Source organism: Protopterus annectens, chromosome 1.part0, assembly GCF_019279795.1.
Source record: "Protopterus annectens isolate FY-2018-M chromosome 1.part0, PAN1.0, whole genome shotgun sequence".
NCBI lineage: Eukaryota > Metazoa > Chordata > Ceratodontiformes > Protopteridae > Protopterus > Protopterus annectens.
Window position 1 is genome coordinate 1,717,923,916 of NC_056725.1, and position 23,365 is coordinate 1,717,947,280.

Here is a 23,365-nt window from a genome sequence, read left to right on the forward strand (position 1 = left end):
ATGCAAACTCATCACCATTCCTGATGGGCTCGATAGTAATGGTTTCATCTGCGCATTTAATAAGTTTGGCATAGGGGTCCTTAGAGGTGCAGTCATTAGTGTAGAGGGAGAATAGCAGTGGGGAGAGCACAAATCCCTGGGGGGCACCTGCATTTATCGTGCGATAGCTAGATGTAAATTTCCCCAGTTTCACCTGCTGTTTCCTATTGGTTAGAAAACTGGTGATTCATTGATAGATGGAAGCAGGAGTGGAAACCTGGGAGAGTTTCAAGTGAAGAACTTCTGGAATTACTGTACAAAATGCAGAGCTGAAGCCCACAAACAGAATCCTTGCAAATGTCCCTGGGTTGTCAAGATGTGCAGACCCATATTAACTGCATCATCCACTGACCAGTTCTCTTGATAACCAAACTGAAGGGGGTCCAGTGCAGGAGCTATAATATCCTTCAAGTGACCTAACACCAGCCTCTCAAAAGTCTTCATGACCACTGATGTCAAAGCAACAGGCCTGTGTTCATTCAGTCCTGTTATAGTGGATTTATTAGGCACTGGAATGATTGTGGCTTATTTGAAACATATGGGAACTTCACACAGTTCTAATGATTTATTAAAAATCCGAGTAAAAACAGGAGCCATTTGATCAGAACATGTTTTTAAACAGGAGGGTGAAACCCCATCTGCACTAGCTCCTTTCTTAATTTGCTGTCTGTTAAAAAAATGATACATATCATCCTCAGAGATAACTAATGCAGGCTGAATGTGAGAATGTGTGGAAGAGAGAGTCATATAAGTCTGAACACTGATAAATCTGGCAAAAGTGTCATTTGTAGCCTCAGGCTTATCAAACCTGCAGTAAAAGAGTATTCAAGTCATCAGCCAGCTGGTAATTAGCTGCAGTGTAGGGGGATGGTGTTCTGTAGTTTGTAATGTTTTGTAGATCTTTCCACACTGAAGCAGGATCACCACTTTGATTTATTTTGTCATACATATATATATATATATATATATATATATATATATATATATATATATATATATATATCTTGTTGCAAACCATATCTCTCAACTGTACAGATTTTCGCAGTATGTCCAGAGTTTTGCCTCATGTTTTTGGTCCGTTTTTCATAAAATTTTGGTTTTCTGGTAAATTAGTGGCAAATCATTAAAGAGTGAATTTAGAAAATATCAACAGACATTTGAGTTTCGGACTGCATACCCTTCAGAAAATTCATGTTAATGCAAAACCTATTATACCGTTAACTTTCTAAGTTTGTAAGACAATATTTAAAAATTGTCCCTATTTTTGGGCCTTTGTCCCACTTTTATTTATGGCTTTGTCCAGATTTTTTGCTCTAAGAGGTTGAGAGGTATGCTACAAACATCAAGTAGTCATTTGATTAACACGTGTGTTGTGGGTACAAAAAATGCCAGATTCACAGAACTAAAAATGCTAATGTGGTTTATTGCTGTAAAGTTGAACAGATTAATTAGTTGTATGTTTTGTGTGGGCATTTTTCTTATGGATTTGTTGTTATAGGAAATCACGTCAGTGTAGTTTCTTAGTATGCACCAGCAGTGACTCCATTCTTCTGGGAAATTTCTTCCTTGTTTGTGATTATGCAACCATGCATCATTTAGTATACATAAACTTGTGGGATGGGTGGCTACATTGGGAATTTAGACCCTGTAAAATAAAAGCTTATATTTACTTATGTAGTGGATCTGTGTTTTGCTGAGGAGAATATATGTGCCTGTTGGTGGTTTTAGTAATTTTTGACCGTCAGCTTATTAAACTGTCGGTTACTTTTGAATTCAGGGAATTTTTTCGCTGTTTCATTATTCAGTATTTTTTTTTTGGTATTTGATGATAAATATAGGTACAAATACAGACAAAGATATAAGTGTATGTATGTGTAAATATAGATAGACATAGACAGATATAACGAAGTTCTCCCAGTTGACATCTGCTGTGTGTTAAGGAGCCCCCCCCCCATCTCCTTAGAAAATAACTACCTACCAGCACGTGATGACTGAGCAATTGTAGGGGTGTGGGCAAGAGATCATGGTACCATGGTGCTGTGTCATCCTGATCCATCCATCCATCCATCCATCCATCCTCAACCCCTTTTCCCATTTTGCACATGGGGTCGGGGTTTAATTTTTGCAGTGACAATCATCTTGAGCCAAGGTTTACACCACCCGGTGGTTAACCTTGCTGTGGTGATTCATTTGCCTTCACTCATGCACACACACTCATCTATGGCCAATTTAGTGTACCTAATCCACCTACTGCATGTCTTTGGAATATGTGAGGAAACCGGAGCACCCAGAGAAAACCCACATATCCACAGGGAGGACATGCAGATTTCACACAGAAGGCACCCAGGCCGAGAATTGAACTGGAGAACCTCTCGCTGTAAGGCAACAACAGTAACCGCTGATATGGTCCTGAAAACGAGATTCTATCTAAAAGTTGAGCCTCTGATTCAGAAAGAACATTGGGTTTCCCATCCTTGCAATCTTACAGTGCATCAGTTATTTGCCCTTCCCCGGATACAGTAGTAGCTGGGGGAAATTTGCCAGTCTTATCTACATGTGTTTCATGGACCTGGAGAAGGCATGGAAGAGAGTATTGCCAAATGCCCTGTGGGAGATGCCATAACATTATAGGGTACCTTGGAGCCTGTGTTTGTGGTGAAAAAGCAGTGTCAGTACTCTCAAAGTTAAGCCAAATATATTCAAGATGGGCACAGGACTTTTCCAGTGGTGTGCCTTGTCTTCTGTTGTACATGATTTTCATGGAAAGGATATTAAGGAGCAGTTGAAATTTAAGGGTAATTTACATATATTCTATGTGCCTCTACTAAAAGAGGTTTAATGCATTACACAATGAAGTCTCAAAGGATCTTTTCTTGCAGTTTTTCTGAATAGTTTGTCTGTGTTTCCTTTTTACCCTTTGGTTTGGGTGTTAGATGGGTTATTTTGCAGGCATCTTAATGTTTATAGACATCAGTCTTGATATGAACCTCTGTGTATCTTAAATATAGCTAAATGATGGGTCTACTTCACAGGCATGAAATCTCACATAACAGAAGATAAGACAGAGATGAGAACTCCGAAACTTCAGTTAAGCAAATGACCACATAGCCGACAAATTTCCCATTGTAAGTAACCAGTGGTCCAACAACTAACAGAAAATACACAGCAGCATCTCCAACCTCCCACACCCCCTAACTAAATATACTAACTCCAGATTCGCACTACAGTGAGAAAAAGGGTAAATTTCCTCTTGTTGGCCCAGTGGTTACTTACCATGGGAATCTTATCAGTTATGTGATCGTTCAACTGAAGTTTCAGACTTCTCATCTTTGTCTTCTCATCTTTGGTTATGTGAGATTTCATGCTTGTGAATTAGACCCCTAAATGATCCACTTATGCTGTATTGACAAGGTCAGTAAAGGGTCAAAACATGGCATGTCTACAGCTAGTGGGGTTTTGCTTTACTTGGCCTGAATATACCCAAAAATATTTAAAAACTAAAATGTCACGGGCATTCAGATGTCATGTAGCTGAACAATGGTAAATTCTTAAGAGATTACCTGCATATTTCCCATGGGCCTCCATTACAGGAGGTTTAAGATAATACACAGTGAAGACTCTAGCTTTGCTGGGTCTTTCTTGCAGTTTTAAATAAACAGTTTGGAGACATAATCTCTGTTTGCAGGTTATGCTTTCTTCTTGGCCTCAGTTAATTATTTCCATTGTGCAATGCAGCTGTTCACTGCTAAAAGTGAAGCAGATGGGATGAGAATCAGCACTTCTAAATCAGGAGTCATGGCTCTCTCCAGGTTAAGACTGGATTCCTCACTGCAGGTAAAGGGGGAACAGCTTCCTCAAGTGCAGAAGTTTAGTTATCTCTGGAACTTGTTCATATGTAAGAGAAGTGGAGAGGAGGAGATTAACCATCAGATGTGTACAGCTGCACCAGTACCGCAGGCATTGCACCTGGATCAGGTAAAGAAGTGGGAGCCAAGTCCTAGGATGGTGCTGCCAATTCACTCATTAGTCAAGCCCATTACCTGGGCAAGGAGATGATCTAACTTCTGCTCCATTTTAATTATTTATCCAAATCAGCAAGCCACTAAACTTTATGGCACACTTCCTAAAGCTTTTAAATAAATGTCTCCTCAGTCAGAAAACATTCTGCAATTATTCTGGCCTTCTACTTCCACATGTTTAAGCACTACCAGGAGACAGCAGTGCATTATGCAGCCAGTATCATTATCATAAGGGGCACATGCAAATACCATACCCCAGACCAAAATATTATGAATGACTTTATTACCACTATAAAGCTCAGTAGCAATTAGTGGCACAGCTCCTTGAACTACTTCTGTTACTGATAAAAAAAATCCACTTCTGTGAAGGCCAATCTACTCTAGAAACTCAAAAAAATCCACTGCAATATGCAGAAATACAATAAATTTGTAATATAATATAGTACAATGTAATTGCTCAAGTTTCTTCTAAGTTCTGCTCACAGTTAGGAACAAACAATTTATTGTACCGCTGATTTCAATTTTCAAACAAATAGGGATTTGTAGGAGGTTATAGCTGCATCCTGTCTTCAACCAATACTTCAAACACCATGTTTAATTTCTTATGCTAAACAGGGGAATAAGAAATAAGCTGCCAAGTACAATGTAATTGCTCAGGTTTCTTCTAAGTTCTGCTCACAGTTAAGAACAAACAATTTATTGTACCACTGATTTCAATTTTCAAACAAATAGGGATTTGTTGGAGGTTATAGCTGCATCCTGTCTTCAACCAATACTTCAAACACCATGTTTAATTTCTTATGCTAAACAGGGGAATAAGAAATAAGCTGCCATATCATATATATTACTAATGTAAATGCAACACATTATAGGAAAGTGTACTAAATGTCCATTTTCAGTCTGGTATTTCAGACAAAAAGAAAACTAAAAAAAAAAAAATTAAAGTAACTTCATCACATGTTAAACAGGGACATGCCAAACATAAGCTGAAAGACACAACACCCCCATATCTACATAGTGTTTTTTTTCTCATGAAATAAATTCCTTTGTGCATCAGAAAAAGAGAAGCAAGAGGATGTATAACAGGATGTAACTCCAATTCTTAATACCAGACTGTGAATCAGGGTTACACCTCTCAAACACCTTTCCCCAACAATCCTTTACTGTAAAAGGTCACAGTGCATATGCATTGAAAGCAACTGAGAAAAAATTGTTACATTAAAACTATACAGAGTGAACTAAGAAGAAAAAAATAGAAGTTTATAGCAAAATATTAATTCTTACTGGAAGCACTTGCAGAAGTCCTCAAAACTGATCCATGTCTCCCCGAGGACTGGTTTCTTTTCTTGTTGAATGTCTTCTTTCTCTTTAATTAAAAGATTTAGCTGACTAGTAGCTTCTACTGCTTCTGATATCTGAGTATGACTAGTTGGAACATCATCTGTAGGGCTGTCTGCAATGAATAATGAAAGGAAACACATAGTGAATTTAAGTTCAGAATGGTACATCTAGACTACCACTTCACACTAGGACTTAAGTGAGCACTGTCAAAGTATAATAAGTGTAAAGAATATAATGCAATGTATTAGCAGATAAGATGTTCTCAGCTTGGTACAACACAACTGTTTACAGGAGAAACTCAAAAGATTTTTCTTTATGTTTAAGTCAGACACTTAAGTGTCACAATTGCACTTGGAGAGTATGGGAGTCGAGCCCAAGTTAATAAGGTACAATTCATTTATACGTTTTTGTCTTAGTCTATATGCTATTATGCTTGCATATTCAAAAACAGATGCATCACAGGATTTGCAGGACACATCTGTGAATCATGCAAGTTATGTATAATGCAAATTGAAATGCCACACATACTTTAAAGATGTGATTTATCAAAAAAGCAGCATTCAGCACAAACATATGCCATGCAATATGAGATGTACAAGTACAGTGCATGCATTCTAACTAGTCTTACTATTACAAATTCTTAAAACCTTACTTGCTTCTCTTGAGCAAGAGATGTATGAGCAGAAAAGAAAGAAAGAAAAAGAAAAAACATTTCTTAATGCTAACTGATAATTTGTTCTGAAATGCTATTAAGGCATTACTGGTTAAATATATGTGGTCAAAAATAAGGACACAGAAACAAGATACAGAAAAAGAAAAAAGAAAAAAATAATTACTTTCATATGCACTTCCTGATGCACTTGTGCAGCAGTGGAACTGATTTTATGTTTCAAAGAAAAATAAACAATCAAGTTACACAACAAAAATTTGTGATGCAATATGAGAAGTGTGAGGAGGGTGTATGTCATTCATAGATACTTCCTTTTAACTCATTATGAGTCAAAACAGCCTGATTGCTTAATGTTCAAGAAACAGCAAAAACTGGCTCTAGAAACCACAGCAGAGTAACATTTATTCAAATTAAAAAAGGACCAACATTTTTTGGCAAAGCTGCTTTGTCAAATTGTATAACAGAGAACATAAAACACATTTAAATACTTACAATAAAGATCCCGTGACCAAAGTCCAAAATATCATTGGTTAGATTTCATTTCCTTAATTGCCTTATCTTCAAAACAGGCTTAATAAAATTCTTTCTATTCAACCAGAAAATGTAACAGCTCATAATAAATTAATCCTTTATACTCAGTATTCTGTGTTTGGCAAACAGATTTCACCTTCTAAAATCCTCTAATACACTCTTCAGGAGTATAGATTTAAAGTAACATGACTCATCCATCTCATTAACCTCTTTGAAAAATTCATTGGTATTTACTTTTCTTCTTATGTCTGAAAGGTGGTCACATACACATTCTTTTAATTTAAGATTTGCTTTCCAACATAATATGCAAACAAACTGTACAAACAGTAAGATAAATTAAGTTCTTTAAATTAAAGTCTGTAAAATAATTAAAATTATATCTTTCCTTAGTGATAGGATTTATAAAGGCCTTTTCTTTGCATATACGTTTACAGTAAGTGCAATCTGTGCATGGCACAATACCTGTTCTCTGACTACATCTCACATTCATACCACTCAATTGTTTTTTGTAACATCACTTCTGCTTAAGTTCTGAGATCACCTATAACTGAACAGTGGCTTACCTGTTATGGTATTCCTTAACATATCCATGCTGACCAAAATATGTCAATGTTTTGTCATAATTTAATTTATCCTTCCAGCATGTCTTTTGTAAGTTAATATTGTTCTGCATGGTAGCCTAATAGCCATTACATCATTTCTATTAACCTTAGTAAAATAAATATCTTCAACAATCAAGTAATTTCTTGAAATTTACCTATCATATTTCCTATGACATACTACAATACCTGGATGTGGAAATTTTTAAAAAAGAAGATAGGCTGGAATCTAAAATTTATAGAAAACCAACCTATTGTAATTCCTACTTACATTTTGATAGTTCACATCCCCTTCATGTAAAAAGGAATATTGTAAAAGGCCAGTTCGTAAGGGGATGTAGAATGACTAGTGATGAGGAAGCATTTTATATTGAATGTGATTTATTGGAAAATATGTTCAGGGAAAGAGGATACCCAGAAGATTTTGTACACAATATTAAGCAAGAAGTAATTAAAGGTAGAAACAGTAGATTTTTACCTATAGTGAGAGGGGGTAACACGAAAAACAACATTGAAAACATGACAAATATAAGAAATGACAATGGGAATTTTGAGCTTGCTCTAACGCTTGAATTTAATAGCATTAATAACAGAGTAAGAACCATCTTTAATAAGGAATGGAGTAAATTTATTGAATTGATGGACTTGAATAAAGAGAATATATATACAACTAAGACAGTATATAAAAACTCAAAAAGTATCAGAAATCTATTAGAAAACAAAAGTGTAGTAAACTCTGAAGATAAAAGGAAAAAGGGGACATATAAATGTGGTAGGTGTTCTCAATGCAAGGCCATTTCTAATAACAACGTTATTAACATTAAAAGCAGAAATAGGTTAATAGTGAATGATAAATATCACTACAATTGTGATTCAATGGGTATAGTTTACTTTGCTTCCTGTAAGGTTTGCCAGTCCTTTTACATAGGAAAAACTGAAAGGAAACTAAGAAGGAGAATATTTGAACGTTTAAATGATATTAAAAATTGCAAAGAAAGCAATGCACTTTATAAGCACAGTTTACTATGTAAAGAGGCTAGTTTCATATTTTCAGTGATTGAACATACTGAAAGGGACATTAGGGGAGGACCTTGGGAAGAAAAATTGGAACATAGGGAGCTCTGGTGGCAAATGACTTTAGAATCATACAACACACCAGGATTGAATGAACACACCAGCATTCTACCCCTATTAAAGCTCAGAGCAGCTAAATTATAATACTGAATTTATATTTATATATATTCAACCTATTTATCTATTTATTTATGGAATCTATTAAAAGTGTTTTTATATATGGAATGAAATTTTAACATTTAATTTTATCTATTTACATGAATGTATTTCAAATGTATATTTAAATGTATATGTTAAATTATATGGAAAATATTTTATAAGTGGAGAGCTGCAATATTCTGAAATAACCACTAGATGGCAATGCATACCACAAGTTTTTAGCTGGCACTGATGTTAACATTTTAGAAAAGAAGCATCATTTTATTTATATATTATATGCTGTTTTAAGTATAAGGAATGTTTCAAAATTTATTACAACCACTTGCATAAGCTTTTAATAATAAGGAGGAACAGAGATGTAAAATTACAACTTTTTTAAAACATTTGAATTTTTAAAATATCTGAATTTATATATTTTTTTTCTTCACTAAATATTTTTTTTTTATTATTTCAAATAAGATGTCTTAAACATTACATGAAATAAAGATAAATAAAATATTTACAATTCTAAAACATTACTAACTTCAAACCATTATATAACTATTTACATTGGTGTCTATGCAAATAACATTGAAATTCTATATTATATAAAGTTAGAAACATAAGATGATATATCTTCTTCGATATTTTCAAGTATTTCCAGTACTTTCATCCAAGAGTAATAGTAAGAAGTAGATCTTTTAGTTCTGTTCTTCACTGTTAATATTTCCATGTGAGCAACTGTTGTTGTTAAAGTCTCAAATTCCTTGAACGTAGGCGAAGCCTAATTTTTCCAGTGTATAGTTATGATTTTACGTGCAATTGCCAATAGTGACCATAGGATTTTAGTGTCTTTTTTTGGTACACAGTTTGGAATAGGAGAGTTGAATAAAATTAAAGACTTTGTTAATTGAAAATTATCATTATAAACAGTCTGAAAAAATAATTAATGGATTTCCAGTACATATTGAGACATATACATTCATAAAAAAACATGCTGCCAATCTGCTTTTATCTTGGTATGGCATCTCCAACATTGATCTTCAATAGAATACATTTTGGCTAACCTATGTGGTGTATAGAAACTTCTGTGTAGATATCTCCAAGTGAATAATTGCCAGTATTTTGATAATGTAGAACATTTGGAAGATTTTAGAATATTACTTTTTTCTTCTTCAACTGGAGGATGGTTGTTTATTAAAGTATAATAATCCCAGTATGATTTTTCATGATAGTTTTTTGTTTTTTTAACAATTTTATAGATATTAGACAAATAACCTGAACCCTGATAAGACTGTTTTGTGATAAGAATAAGGTATTCAATGAGTTTTGGAGCTTCATGTCTAACTGAAGGTTGCATTTGTTCTATTTTATTTATAAGAAAATGCCTTAGATTTTGTAAAAACAGCCAATTGTCTTTATTTATATTATAATTATAAATTATCTGTTCCTTTGTTAGAATTTTCCCTTTCTCTATAAGTTGATGCCAAAAGAGTAATGTTTCTTCTTTAAGTATATTTATTTTAGATATTTGGAATGTATCTAGAATATTTGGTGTAAAAGCTATAGGGAAAATAAGAAAAATCCAAGAATTAATATTTGGTATTTTGTTTATATATGTTCTGAACACTGAAAGTGTAGAACTTACATAGTTTGATGGCAATTTATTAATATTATTCCTTTTCCCTAAAAATAATCTTTTAACATCCATATAAGGGGTGATGGTATTACTGTTAAGTTGTCTTGTATGTGATTATAATTGATTTCTATGTAAATCTGCTCATGGGCTTGTTTCCATATAGGTGTGTATGAATTATTTAACCATAGTGTTATGTTTTTAATAACAGATGAGGTAATATATAAATCAATAGCCCGTAAATTAATTCCACCATCTTCCCAATCTGGCAAATGTTTATTTAAGGCTATACGGGGTTTATTTGGAAACCATAGAAAATTTAAAATTAGTTTATTGTATCTTTGAATAATATATTTGGGAGGTGGCGATGAAAAATTTTGTATTAAGTATAATATTTTGGGAAATATGATTATTTTAATAAGATATAATCTGTCTGCTGTTGAAAAGATATATTTATTCCAGTAACCAGTTGTTTGTTCTATTTTGTCTAGTATTTTATTATAGTTAAATATTAGAGAATCTATTAATTCATTGAGTAGATTTATTCCCAGATATAATAATTTACTTTCTGTTACTATATATTTAGAAAATCTTTTGTTTATATTATTTTTTTTTACAATTACAGGGCATAATTTTAGTTTTGTTTTCATTAAATTTTAAGCCTGAAATATTTTGAAATTTATTCATGGAGTTAAATAGAGCATTCAAAGACTCATTTGCATCTGAGAGAGTTAATAGTATGTCATCAGCAAAGAGTTGGATTTTAAGGTTTAACATTTTATTAATACAAATGCCCTTTATGTTATTGTTTGATCTGATTTGATTTGCAAAGGGTTCTATGAGTAATGCAAATAACAATGGTGATAAAGGGCAACCTTGTTTAGTTCCCTTTTTATTGTTATAGGGCCTGATCTATATGATCCCAGTTTAACATATGCAGTAGATTTTTCATATAGTATTTGGATAAGATTACTAAAATTAGAAGGAAAGTTATATTCTTTTAAAACTAGTGAAAGAAAGTTCCAGTTAACTTGAATCAAAAGCTTTATTAATATCTAATGAGATTACATTTAAATTTAGGACTTTATGTTTGCTATAATCTATTAATGTTAGTATTCTTTTAATATTATCTGAAGTATTTCTTCCTTTAATAAAACCTGTTTGATCTTTGTGAATTAAGAAAGGAAGAAAGTGTTTGATCCTATCTGTGTATATAGCCATAAACATCTTGTAGTCTATATTGAGTAATGATATTGGCCTATATGAGGAACACTGTTTCTCATCTTTATCTGGTTTGATAATTGGGGATATCAATGAATATTTCCAAGAGGGTGGTATATTCAAATCTTTATTGGCTATATCATATACTTTTAATAATAAAGATATGGCTTGATTGGGTATTAATTTATACATTTCTGGTAGCATATTGTCTGGGCCAGGTGCTTTATTTGTCTTGAGCTTTTTAATTTGTGATTTTAATTCTGTCATATTGATTGGTTTGTTTATAATGTCTATTTGTTCTTGTGTTAATTTAATATGAATATTGTTTTATAAGTATTTTTTATATCCTTAGTAGGTGTATCTTGAGTATTTATGGAATTATCAATGTTAAATTGGAGTCTGAATGCTTCTAAAATATCATTTAGTTCCGTAACTCTTTTGTTAGTATTGGGAATAAATATTTCTTTTATTTGCTTAGATTTAATTATTTTTTTTTTGTTCTATTAGTTAAGTATCTCAGGTGTGCTGAATTAGTAGAGTATGAGTTTATTTTTATCTTTTCTAAGTTAATCATAATCTTATGGTGTAGCAATTCTGTATACTTCTTATTGATTTGTGTAAGTTCTTGAACTTGAGTAGCATTACCCTTTTGTATTTCCAGTTTCAATTTATCTGCTTTGTTTTGTAAGTCTAGCATATCTTTATTCCATAACTTCCTTTTATTTATGTACCAGGATAATATTTTCCCATATGTAACTGCTTTTAATGAATCCCAGACATATATTTCTGAAATATCTTCTGTGTAATTTATTTCTAGAAAGTTTTTGATTGTTTCTTCATAAAATTCTTTGAAATCTCTCAATTTTGTGATATAGGAAGGTATCCTAGTAATGGGATTTGAATAAAATGGTGTAAGCTCTATCTCAAAGACTATGGCATTATGATCAGATAAAGGACAATTTATGATTTTGACTTTGTCAATTTTTGTTATTAGGTCATTGGCAACATATATTCTATCAATTCTAGAGTTAGTTTTATATCTATGATAATAAAATGTGAAGATTAGTGAGTCTGGTTCTGCAAATTCATTTATATCTTTTAAATACAATGTATCTATAAATTTTGATAGTGCTTTAGAGATGGGTTGTTTTCTTCTTTTGGATTTAGAATCTGTATCTTTTCATTCATTATACAGTTGAAGTCTCCTGCCAATATCAGGCTACCCTTAGTTAAATGAATTATCTCTTCAAAATGCTGTTTAACTGTTTTTAATCCTAGTCCTGGGATCCAATATAGATTTACTAACGTATAGATTCTCTTATTTAACTCTATTGAAACTAGACAAAACATACCTGATGTATCTTGATGAGTAGTAATTATTTTAGGTGTTATAGTTGAGTTGCGAAGTAGTATAGCTACTCCTCTTTTTTTTGTTTTATATTGAGAGTTTATTAGTACTGTGTAATTATTAATATTTAAGTTGTTTATATCTCTATCTAATAAGTGTGTTTCTTGTAAAAAAACTATTTGTGGTTTATGTAAGTTTATGTACTTGAATAGGCTTCTCCTTTTATTACTATTATTTAGACCATTAACATTTATGGATAAACATTTCATTTCCTAGTTTTGAGTTTGTTTTATGTGTGAGTTTATGTAAATATTGTTTATTCTTAGTTCCATCTTGGATACAGAATTCAAAACGTTTTTCTTGTATGATTTTTGCATGTTTCTGAGTGACACCAAAGTGATAGAATAAAAAAAAACAAAGAACTTCCAAACTTGTAATTCTTAACCTTAAAAACATTCCCTATTGCTATGAGGTAATATACCTCTTCGTTTGGTTAGTGAATCTAACCAAACAAACTTTCTACCCTCACAAATAATATCTGGATCAGTTTCTCTTATCCTCTTAGTTTTAAATAAAGATAATTGAATAATATATTAAGATAATCTAATCAGCTAAAATATATACATATATTCTTTACTCATCTTATTGTAATTCAATAATACTTACTTCTAAGCAGGTTTCAAAAGGTACAAATATTTAGATTAAGGTAGTATCATTTCAAAATAATTTAGGGTATTAATAAACATCATGTTAAAATCTATAACTGTATATTTCATACATCTGTTAAAAACTATTTACTGACATTACTGTATAATACAGTACCATTGTTGTGCAATTGTTTTAGACTACTCAAGTCGAAAACCAGTGTTTAAATTAATATTTGCAAAGTCATATTGGAATAAAAACATGAATAGTTCTGAAACCACATCATATTTCATGTTTAACATAAACTGAAATGCGATACAATGTATAAGTATATTAATATTTCTTTAGTAGACATTAAATATGTTCCTCTGATTGCATTTTTCAGCTTTTCAATGACAATTCCCATGGCTGGAGACAACAAGATCACAATTTAGACAGCTCCCTTATCCAAGAGACCACTCATAATGTTGTTACCTGATTGAGTGTCTTGTTGCCAACACTTCCATCAACCCTCAGAGGGACCCTGCACAATGAAAACTGACACAGTACAGAGGTAAAACTGCAGCACTTGACCACACCCTCAAAGCAAACATCTATGTATATCACACATCAACTCCCACAGCTTAGACTGACACCCAACCAGTGAGTCTATCTGCTGACAACAAGTGCTGGAGATACAATCCTGACCTACTCAACACCAGTAATTCAATCCTATGACTGAACAAAAGTATACTGGAGAACACATCAAAACAATGGAAGCTGCCAAGATTCAAACCACCATGTACGAAAATATTACAGGCCAAAATTCCCAACCCATTTTGCAGCAAAGAGACAAAATGTATTCAAACCATGGGGTAACACCTTTACCACGTCAAAAAGGTGTCCAAGAAGCTTGTTTTTCCTCCAACATCGGAGGACAGCCACGATGATCCATGCACTGCAAGAGTACCATTTTATCCTGGCAATTGCTTCACGACTGTATATAGAAACATTTAATCCAAATTATTAACTGGCACCACAACAATATTTCTCAGAAAAGCTGTTTTACAGCCAATGACCAGACAGAATGCATCATTGAGAGGATACATTTATCAAATGTGAAGTGCCCCAGCCATAATACAAGTGTCTCCTCAAATCAATCCCCAATGAATCTACTGCCCACCAAACTTGCAGACCAATACTGGCATCCTTTCATGCAGTCACATTGAAACACAAAAATACAGGTCCGCTGATCAGGAACAACCAGGCTCTCAACTGCCAGACAACACACCCGTCTGCAGAAAGGTCCAAGAATCATAGTTGCATTGTCAAGCATCCTTGTCCACACTAACAGTAACATGATATACCCGCATACACTAGTATTGTGTCATTCTTGATAATGTAAAAAGCCAGGCAATATTATAAGAAGGGTGAAGCCACAGCCAGGCAACATAACAAGAAGAGCACAGCCGCAGTCACCATTCAGATGAGCAAACGGGAACAGCATGAGCCATCTAAGGATGGATAGCCCATTGAGTACCTGCCACAATGCATGCCCATAATGCATGGCAACCCAGTAACAAATTAGGGTGTGGGCTAAGCCTCTCCCCCTTCCACTCAAATCAGATCCAACACAATATGTGTGTAGAACACAGATGCTTCGACAAAGCCCAAAGCCACATGGGATATAAACATTGTATAATTGACACACCGGGTCAAATCCACTGTTGTTATGTTACTCATTATAGTTGCCTATACAATCATTGCTTCCACTTTCTCCATCTAGTATACCATACCGCCATCTAAATGTTTGATTTGCCAAATGCACATCCAACCTTCTTGTTGCATCCCACCTGCCCACCCGAGGGCATACCTTGGCAGCAGGACATCAGTAGTATTCTGCAGGAGCACCAGCGTGGGAAATGGCAACCCTCCCCAAAACAAACCTGTCAGTTGCTTGACATTTACTAGTTTCTTTAGAGAATTTGTAAAACAGCAGTGATTTTATTTGCTGATGATTAATTTCTGCTTTTAAACTCTGCTGTATAAAACATAGTAAGGGATAGCTAAAATGTCTGGAAATCTAAACTGATAGAAAGACAAGCAGATATATGTCCTTATCTATCAAGGTGCTAGAAGACATCAGTAGCCATAAACTGAAAGTGCTTCAAAAATAAATATCTGTGTATATTTATAGGAACCTTTATATTATTTATGTTTCCTTAGAAGGAATTTAGGTTTCTGTATCTTTAAATGTGAACCTAGCTTATTTTCTGACTAGACGTCAATTAGAAAGAGTCAGGGGATGGCATACACAAGTAAATGCGACAAGCAATAAGTAACTCAAGTTTCTAGTGATGTTTGTGGCTGTTAAATTGTCTCGAGAACCAAGCAGGAAAAGGTGTGTGTTTTTTCTTTTTTCTTTTCCCTCCTCTTATTTGGTGACAAACTCATGTAGTGGCACGCAAGCACTCTAGTTTACGGAGTAGTGTTCACAACTGTCAAACTTTGCATTTTAAACATGCTATGCCTTATTTCTCTACAAAAGAAAAGACAACAGGATATCTAAGCTAGTCACAAGCATCTTTCAACTCCGGATGTCTGGAGCCACAACACACATGACTTATAGCCTCAAAATATCACTTAAAACATATTTTTTCACTGGACTATATCAGTATGTGCATATGGGTTAAAGGCAGAACATCTTTTAAGATTATTTAAAGTAGTCTTATGATACATCCTAACTGAAATACTTCATTTCAAAAGCAACACATTTCTGCCCAGCATTAGCGTTTATCCAAACAGGGACACTTTTAACTTATAAAAAGTAATACTATCAGGGATGTAACTAATAATAAGTTATATAGCAGCCATTACTATACCTATTAAGCAATATAACCATATACTGATTAAAGTATTATAAGTTAATGAAGATTTAATAAAAAGGAGAGAAAAATAAAAACAACAAAACACAAAGAGAGAAAATAAATAAATAAATAAATAAATAAAATATTTGGGAACATTATTATGCATTGATTACTCTGATTAAGAATATGAAAATAATGGATGGATAATAATGAAAAATAGAGTAATGTTTAAATTATGCTTAGTATATTGATGTGATTTGAGATAAATGTATTTACATTTATGCTAATTTTGACATTTAAAATATAATTGAAAACAGTACCTGTTTTGGTGTAACTTGAAGACAGTAAGAACTTTTCTTTTGTTGTTAGTATTATTATTTAGATTTTTACAGAATATAACATATGTAAGATTATCTGTCCTTTAGTTTTTTTTCTTTTGCTCAACAGTTTTCCAATTATTTACTTCAGCATTTCTCTTGTGTACTTATTGTCCAGTCCATAGATTCTTCATGTGTTAGGATGTTGTTGTTGGTAAGGTATTTTATTGCTGAATCTACTGTTTCAAAGATTTTTATTCCATTTGGTAGAAAAACTTTCAGTCTTGCTGGAAATAAAAGATGGACTTTCAGTTGCTTTTTCTTCAAGGTTTTTTTTATTGGTAGAAATTCTTTTCTTTTTGAAACCACCTTTGTAGAATTATCATTGTCAAATCTTATTAATGAATCATTGTATTTGATGGGAGAATTTGCCCAAGCATTTCTTAATATAAGATCTTTATCTTGTGTAGAAAAAAGTCTCACAATTATAGATCTCGGCTTGTTCTTACCCGGAGAAGAAGCATTTCCAGAAGCTTCTAGTGATCTATGTGCCCGTTCTATACCATATGAAAGAGCTTCAGGTATTTTTGTTACATCTGGTATCCAGGTGGTAAGAAAGTTTATCATATTGTCCCCTTCAGATTTTTCTGGTAGACCATATATTCTAATATTATTTCTTCTTGTTCGGTTTTCCATATCATCAAGCTTTTCTAGTAAATATGTATTCTGTTGAAGTAAGAATTCAGTTTGTTGTTCTTCTATTTGGACTCTATTGTCAATGGCACTTAATGACTGTTCAATAAGTGATATCTGTCCTTTCTGCTGTGTAAACATTTCTTGAAGCTGTTCCAGTTGTTGTGAGCACTTTTCTTTAAAAGTATCTATTTTATTGTCCATCTTGTCGATTTTTATTGTAAGTTCCTGTATATTTGTAATGAGAGACTGCAGGTCTTTTTTGAGAGAAGAGTCTTGTGCTGTATTCCTTAGATGACTCATGCTGTAAAGCTGATATTGGTGCTGATTTTCCAGTAATTAATTTGACAGGAATTATTCAAGTTCTGATAATAAATTTTTTCTTATAGATGCTCAAAGTTATTAGAAATAAGTTAGTAATAAAAATTTCTTCAAATTAAATATTATTTTGTAAAATTCCTGTCAGGAATTGTATTGAGGTAAGAGAGCTGAAATGAAGTGCAGCTATCAGTTCAGCATCCTAGCCACGCCCTGAATTTATATTTTTAATATATTAACAATGCCCTTTTAAAATTCAATTCACTGTGAATCAATTAACTAATTTAGTTTATTATTCTATTTAGAAAGACATATAAAAATGGCTTGTTGAATGCAGTATTTTATCTGATGAAGTGGAGTGGATAATACGAAAACGCAGTAGCGGAATAGCGTTCATGTGGATTTGGATTTATTTTTGATTTTTTGTGGTGCTTTAGCGTGTGTCCAGTGTGTGGAGGAATAAAGACCTTGGTTATTTTAATCGGACCTGTTTTCTTCGCTTGGTGGATTATTGGTTATTAGTTGCCTTTTTTTGTTGCTTGGTTCTTAGTAAAATAATTATGACTTACTTCTATCTATACAGTCAGATAAAAGTAATAGGTTTATAGGTTCATAGGTTCATAGGTTCATACTAGGCTATCTGCCCAAGGGCATTTATAAGCCTAGCCCATAGTTATGTGGCTTTCGCCACCCCTTTAGTTTGAATAAAAACTATGCCTATCATTTTTCTGTGCCTCTGTCAAGCAGTGACACTGAAGTAATCCCTGGGGTATATCTGCGATCTCCCATCCATTGGTCAAGATTCCTCTTGAACAAGGCCAGCGAGGTGCTCTGCCTCACATGTACCGGGATTTTGTTCCACAGCATAGGGAGTCTCTGGGTGATGAATCTGTCCCTCCAGCACGTTCTATTTATAACCGTGTCAAGGTTTAAGTCTCCCGCCCTTGTGGTTCTGAGGATCTAGATTTTTGAGATGAAGCATATTCATCAAATCTGGGTTTGACATGGCCTTATATGTCAGGCACAGGTCACCTCTGAGCAAGCGGTATGAGACTGAATAAAGCTGGAGTTCTTTCAGTCGGGCAGCATAAGACATATTTTTGAGACCCTTTATCCTTTTGGTGAGGAACTTTTGGGGCCTTTCAAGCTGCATCAGGTGTCTGGTCAGATACATTCCGAATGGGGCATTGTACTCAATCATAGGTCTAATGAGTGATGAGTACAAGGGGACAATGACCTCCCTTGATCTAGATGTGAATCCCTTCATGATCAGGTGGGCGATATAGAAGGTTTTCCTAACTACTTTAGCAACATGAGTGTCAAGCGAAAGACTACTGTCAACTTGGGTCCCCAGATCCCTGATGACTTTTCTGTGCTCAGTGGATTGTCACCTATATGGTAGCTAGGGGTAACCTTGTTTTTCCCGAAGGGTATGACTATGCATTTTTGGCGTTTAACTTCAGGCCATGGCTCTGGCACCAGTTATCCGTTTCTGTGAGGCCCTTCTGGAGGATATCTGTGTCAGATGTGTTTTCGACTATGGCCAGTTTGCAGTCATCTGCAAACTTTGTCAGCCATAACCCTCCTGTGTTTGCTTGTACTTCAGAAAAGTAGATGCCGAACAAGAGTGGACCCAGGACTGAGCCCTGTGGGACACCACTTGTGACAGGCTTTGAGTCTGACATGGCTCCAGCAACTCTGACCCTGTGGGTTCTGTCGCTTAGCCAGTTTGCAACCCATCTTGTGATGTATGGGTTTACATTCAAGCTGATGAGTTTTCGATGATACCTGAGTGGGGTATTGTGTCAAGGCCTTTGCCAGGTCGAGGTAGGCTGTATGGACTGCCTTTCCTCATCAATGGCCTTGGTGACTGTCTCGAAAAAGTCAACCAAGTTTAAGAGGCAGGATCTGCCTTTGACAAAGCCAAATTGGGTTGGATCCAAAGTCTGCAAGTTCCCTATGTCTTTATTTATGAGTTCCATTATGATCCTCTCCATGGCTTTGCAGATAAGGCTTGTCAAGCTAATGGGGCGGTAATTTCCAGGGTCTGTGGAGGCACCGCCCTTATGAAGTGGGACCACAGTCGCGTGCGCCACTCCTTGGGTGCGTATCCTGAGGTGAGGCTAAGATTAAACAGCTGTCCTAACTGTGGGTTTAATTCCTCGTTGAGTTCATGAAGCACACAGCCGGGGACACCATCCGGTCCCATGGATGCTGTGTTTTTGCCTTAGTGAGGGCAGTTCTCACCTGGGCGTTGGAGATGTTTGGGGGGCTACAATCCTCTGGAATAGATATCTCTCCTTTTGGGGGGGAGGGGGGGGAGAAGTTTGCACTGAACCTGTCAGCCAGTATGTTAGCAATGTGTGTAGGTTCAGTAATTTTCACATCATTTTGAACTAATTCTGAGCATATCTGGGAGTTTCCTCCTAGGTTTCTAACATAGCTAAAGAAGGCCTTATGATTGTCTTTAGAGTCCTTGGCGATATTTCTCTCAAAATTTGCCTTTGATGATTTTATGAGAGCTCTTAGTTTTTACTTATAATGATCAAAGGTGTCTTACCTTTCAAGGATTTTGCTCTATCTTGTAGTAGCTTCCTCCTTTTGTTGTAGAGCTTGTTTATGGCTGGGGTCCACCAGACTGGACGCTTGCCTTTGGTACAGAGAGTCTTAGTTTTGTTTGGGATTGCCTGATCCATGCAGTCCTGTAGGTGCTGGTAGAAGGCATTTGTAAGTGATTCAGCGGTTTGAGTAATGTTTACCACTGGCTCAGGGGCCTTAAAGGAGACCACACTAGTTTTTAGAAGTGTGAAATCGGCTTTTGAGAAGTTTTTCACTGTGGTCTTTTTGTTTCAGGTGGGGCGGGATGAGGACCTCCAGCAAGATTAGTTTATGATCTGATCTCACCAGTGAGGGTATACTTCGGTGTTGAACATTTTGATCCCATGTTCGTGATGATGAGATCAAGTATGTTTTCACCTCTTGTGGGGATGGTGACTAGTTGTTCCATGGCATTTGAGTTTATGAACTCCAGGAATCTTTGGGTTAGAGTGTTCGGGCTTGAGTAGTGTTCCCAGTCTATATTAGGGTAGTTGAAGTCACCTAGTATGATGGTGTTTGGAGATACATTTATCCCTCCAATGTTTTCAGGAAGGCCATGTGAGGTTCCTGAGTTTGAGAGGGTGGCCTGTAACATGCTACAAATTGCAGAGCAGTCTTGCCTATGGTTAATTGCACCTGGATGGTCTCCGATGCATCGTGCGTTGCCACCAACCTTGAGGTGTGGGTGTCCTTTATGAATATGGACATCCCCCCTCCTTTCTTGGTGTTGTCCGGATTTTGGGGCCGGAACGCATGATATGAGGTGAAACCTGTTAGTGCTGGGGTGCTCTCAGGAGCCTTGAACCAGGTTTCTGTCACAGCACAGACATCAATGTTCTCCATATTGAGAAGGGCCTCGAGTGCGTGCATCTTGAGATTGAGACTTCTGGCATTGTTCTATCTAATTTATTTCATTATAGCCTCTTGCTTAAAAAATCATCTAATAAATGGGAATGCCATTGAATAACAGCTTAATTTCAGCTCTCCCACTGTGAAAACAGAAACTTAGAAGAGAGAGCCAGTAAACTTGTATTTTTGAGTAAATGTCAATAACTGGCGAGTAAGGGTACTGGCTGGATGCAAGCAAAAAGAAATTCAGATAACCTGAAAGAAAATGAATCACAAAAGGTGAGGAAAAAACACTAACTGGGAAAAATTGTACAGCTGTTCAGCAAAAGGCAATGCAAACTCCAGCTTAGGTGCAAGACATGATTTCCAATCCCCCATTGGAAAAACTCAGTCAAATGCACTCAGAACTGATTGAAATAAATGAAACACTAAAGGAGTATATCAATTCAAATAACAAAAGGCTGGAAAAAATGGAGGAAGCTTTGAAAAGATATTCAGATGAGGTGATAAAACTGCAAAAATCAGAGGCAGTAATGAAAAAAGGCTTGCTGAATATTAGACTGCTCAAAAATATATGTTTCAAAAAATAATAAAATTATAGGGCAGAGCATGTAGGGAAAACCTGAGATTTTCTGCTGTACCAGAGAAGTTGGAAGGAATGGACTGTATTAATTTTATGAAAGCACAAATAAGCAACTGGACTGGTATTCCGAGCAGGGTTGCCACCTTTCATTGTGGCTAAAACCAGACTAACATCACACCCCTCACATCACTTATAACCCCACCCATCCCCACCCCTCCCATCCACATCCACATTCCACCCATTCTGTGATGTTACTATGACATCAACTGTCAGGAACGCCATCTTTTTCCATTCATGATGCCTGCTTTTAACTGATTTACTATGTTTTTCTTTAAAAAAACATAGTAAATTAGCAGATTTAAAAAACTCCAATAATCTGTTTCCTTTTTTGAAACAGAATACTGGAGTTTGTACAGTTTTTTCAAGAATACTGGAGAATTGATATGATTTCTGGATAGTCTGAAAAAAGAAAAAACGGATAGGTGGCAACCTTAATTCCAAGACAGGAGTTCTTAACTAAAAGGGCACATGTGTATGCTCCAAACCTAGCTACGAGAAAGTATCCTAGACCTTTAATAGGATGCAATCTTGCCAGCAGAATTAATTGATTCTGAATGAACTGTGACAGAAGGACAAAGTACTAAAAGTGGGACGCAGCAGAGTGCCTGTTGAAAATGATTACTCGCTGTACACAGTCAGAAGAGAAGTAAATTTATTCCACTAATCAGGGAATGTTAAGAAGCAGGCATAAGATTTAAGCTGCTGTACCCAGCTATTTTCAAAATATTCTTACCTGGAGGGAAAAAAAACATTTTTTGATGCAGAGCATGCAAAGGAGAAAATACAAAAGTTTGCCCAACAAAAAGTAAATCAAGAAACAGAAGGAGATTCTGTTTCTTGTTCTTCTGGTAATAAAGATCACAGAGAGACTCTGCCAGTGAAACCTTTTCCAATGTTTCAATGGAAAATGCTTGAGAGACAGGAAAAAGCACAGCATCGACTAGAAAAAACAGGAGTATGCTGGAAATGAAGCAGAGGCTGGATTTGGGAGATGGAGATCAACAGGAATAAGATGAGCAACTCAGAAGCTGACAAATAAATGTGGGATTACAAAGCATTAATTATATTTGTGAAACATGACAGAACAAGAAAATCTGGAAATATCAGACGTTTTAAAACTCTGTTAAACATGTACAGGACTCTAAAGTATATGCCTTACTTCATACCATTAATGTTTGGAAGAACATTTAGGAAGATGGAAGAGGAAGGAAAGAGTTAACGTTAAGTAAAACTACATTTTATTCTTAATAGTAGTGTTTTTATAATGCATGATATAATCGGCATGCTATAAAGTAAAGTTTTCTCAGTTATTTTCAAGTGTAATGGGATACTAAATTAAACAGGCACCCCTGCTTTTCTTTCTTTCTTTCTTTCTTTCTTTCTTTCTTTCTTTCTTTCTCCTTGTTCAGTTTTAACAAATGTGGACACTGCAATGTAAAATAAAAGAAAAGTCTGTTCAAAAGAGTAGGATACAAGAAAACTTGATGTACTTTTTTTCACTTTTGCATAGTAGAATGACTGTGTTAAGGGCCTTGTCTTGATCTAGTAACAAGTTTTAAGAGAAAGCAAATAAATAAAAAAAGAACATTGTCTGGCAAATAAATGAGTGCTTGCAGAAGCAATTCTGTATCTGGTTCTCACTTCTCCATGGAGACAATCTGAATACTTAATTTCTTTTAATGGGTAGGAGATAATGTTTTCTGAAAGCATTCAAGTGTTTTCTCAGTCTGGAAGAGTAATAAAGATAAGGCAAACCAAACAGCACTTAAGAGATGAACAGGCTGTACCATGAGTCTTAGCATGCATAACTTTCCTTTTAGGTAAATGCAAGTCTGTGAAT

The 23,365-nt window shown here is 34.9% G+C and overlaps 1 protein-coding gene across 1 annotated transcript in view; it reads right to left on the reverse strand.

The window, feature by feature from the left end:
• The window catches only part of ADGB (androglobin), a 4,124,629-nt gene that overhangs the window by 2,074,804 nt on the left and 2,026,460 nt on the right, over nt 1–23,365 (reverse strand). Inside the window, exon 16 of the mRNA XM_044074542.1 lies at nt 5,343–5,511. Coding sequence (XP_043930477.1) covers nt 5,343–5,511 — 169 coding nt within the window. The remainder of the gene's footprint in view (nt 1–5,342; nt 5,512–23,365) is intronic.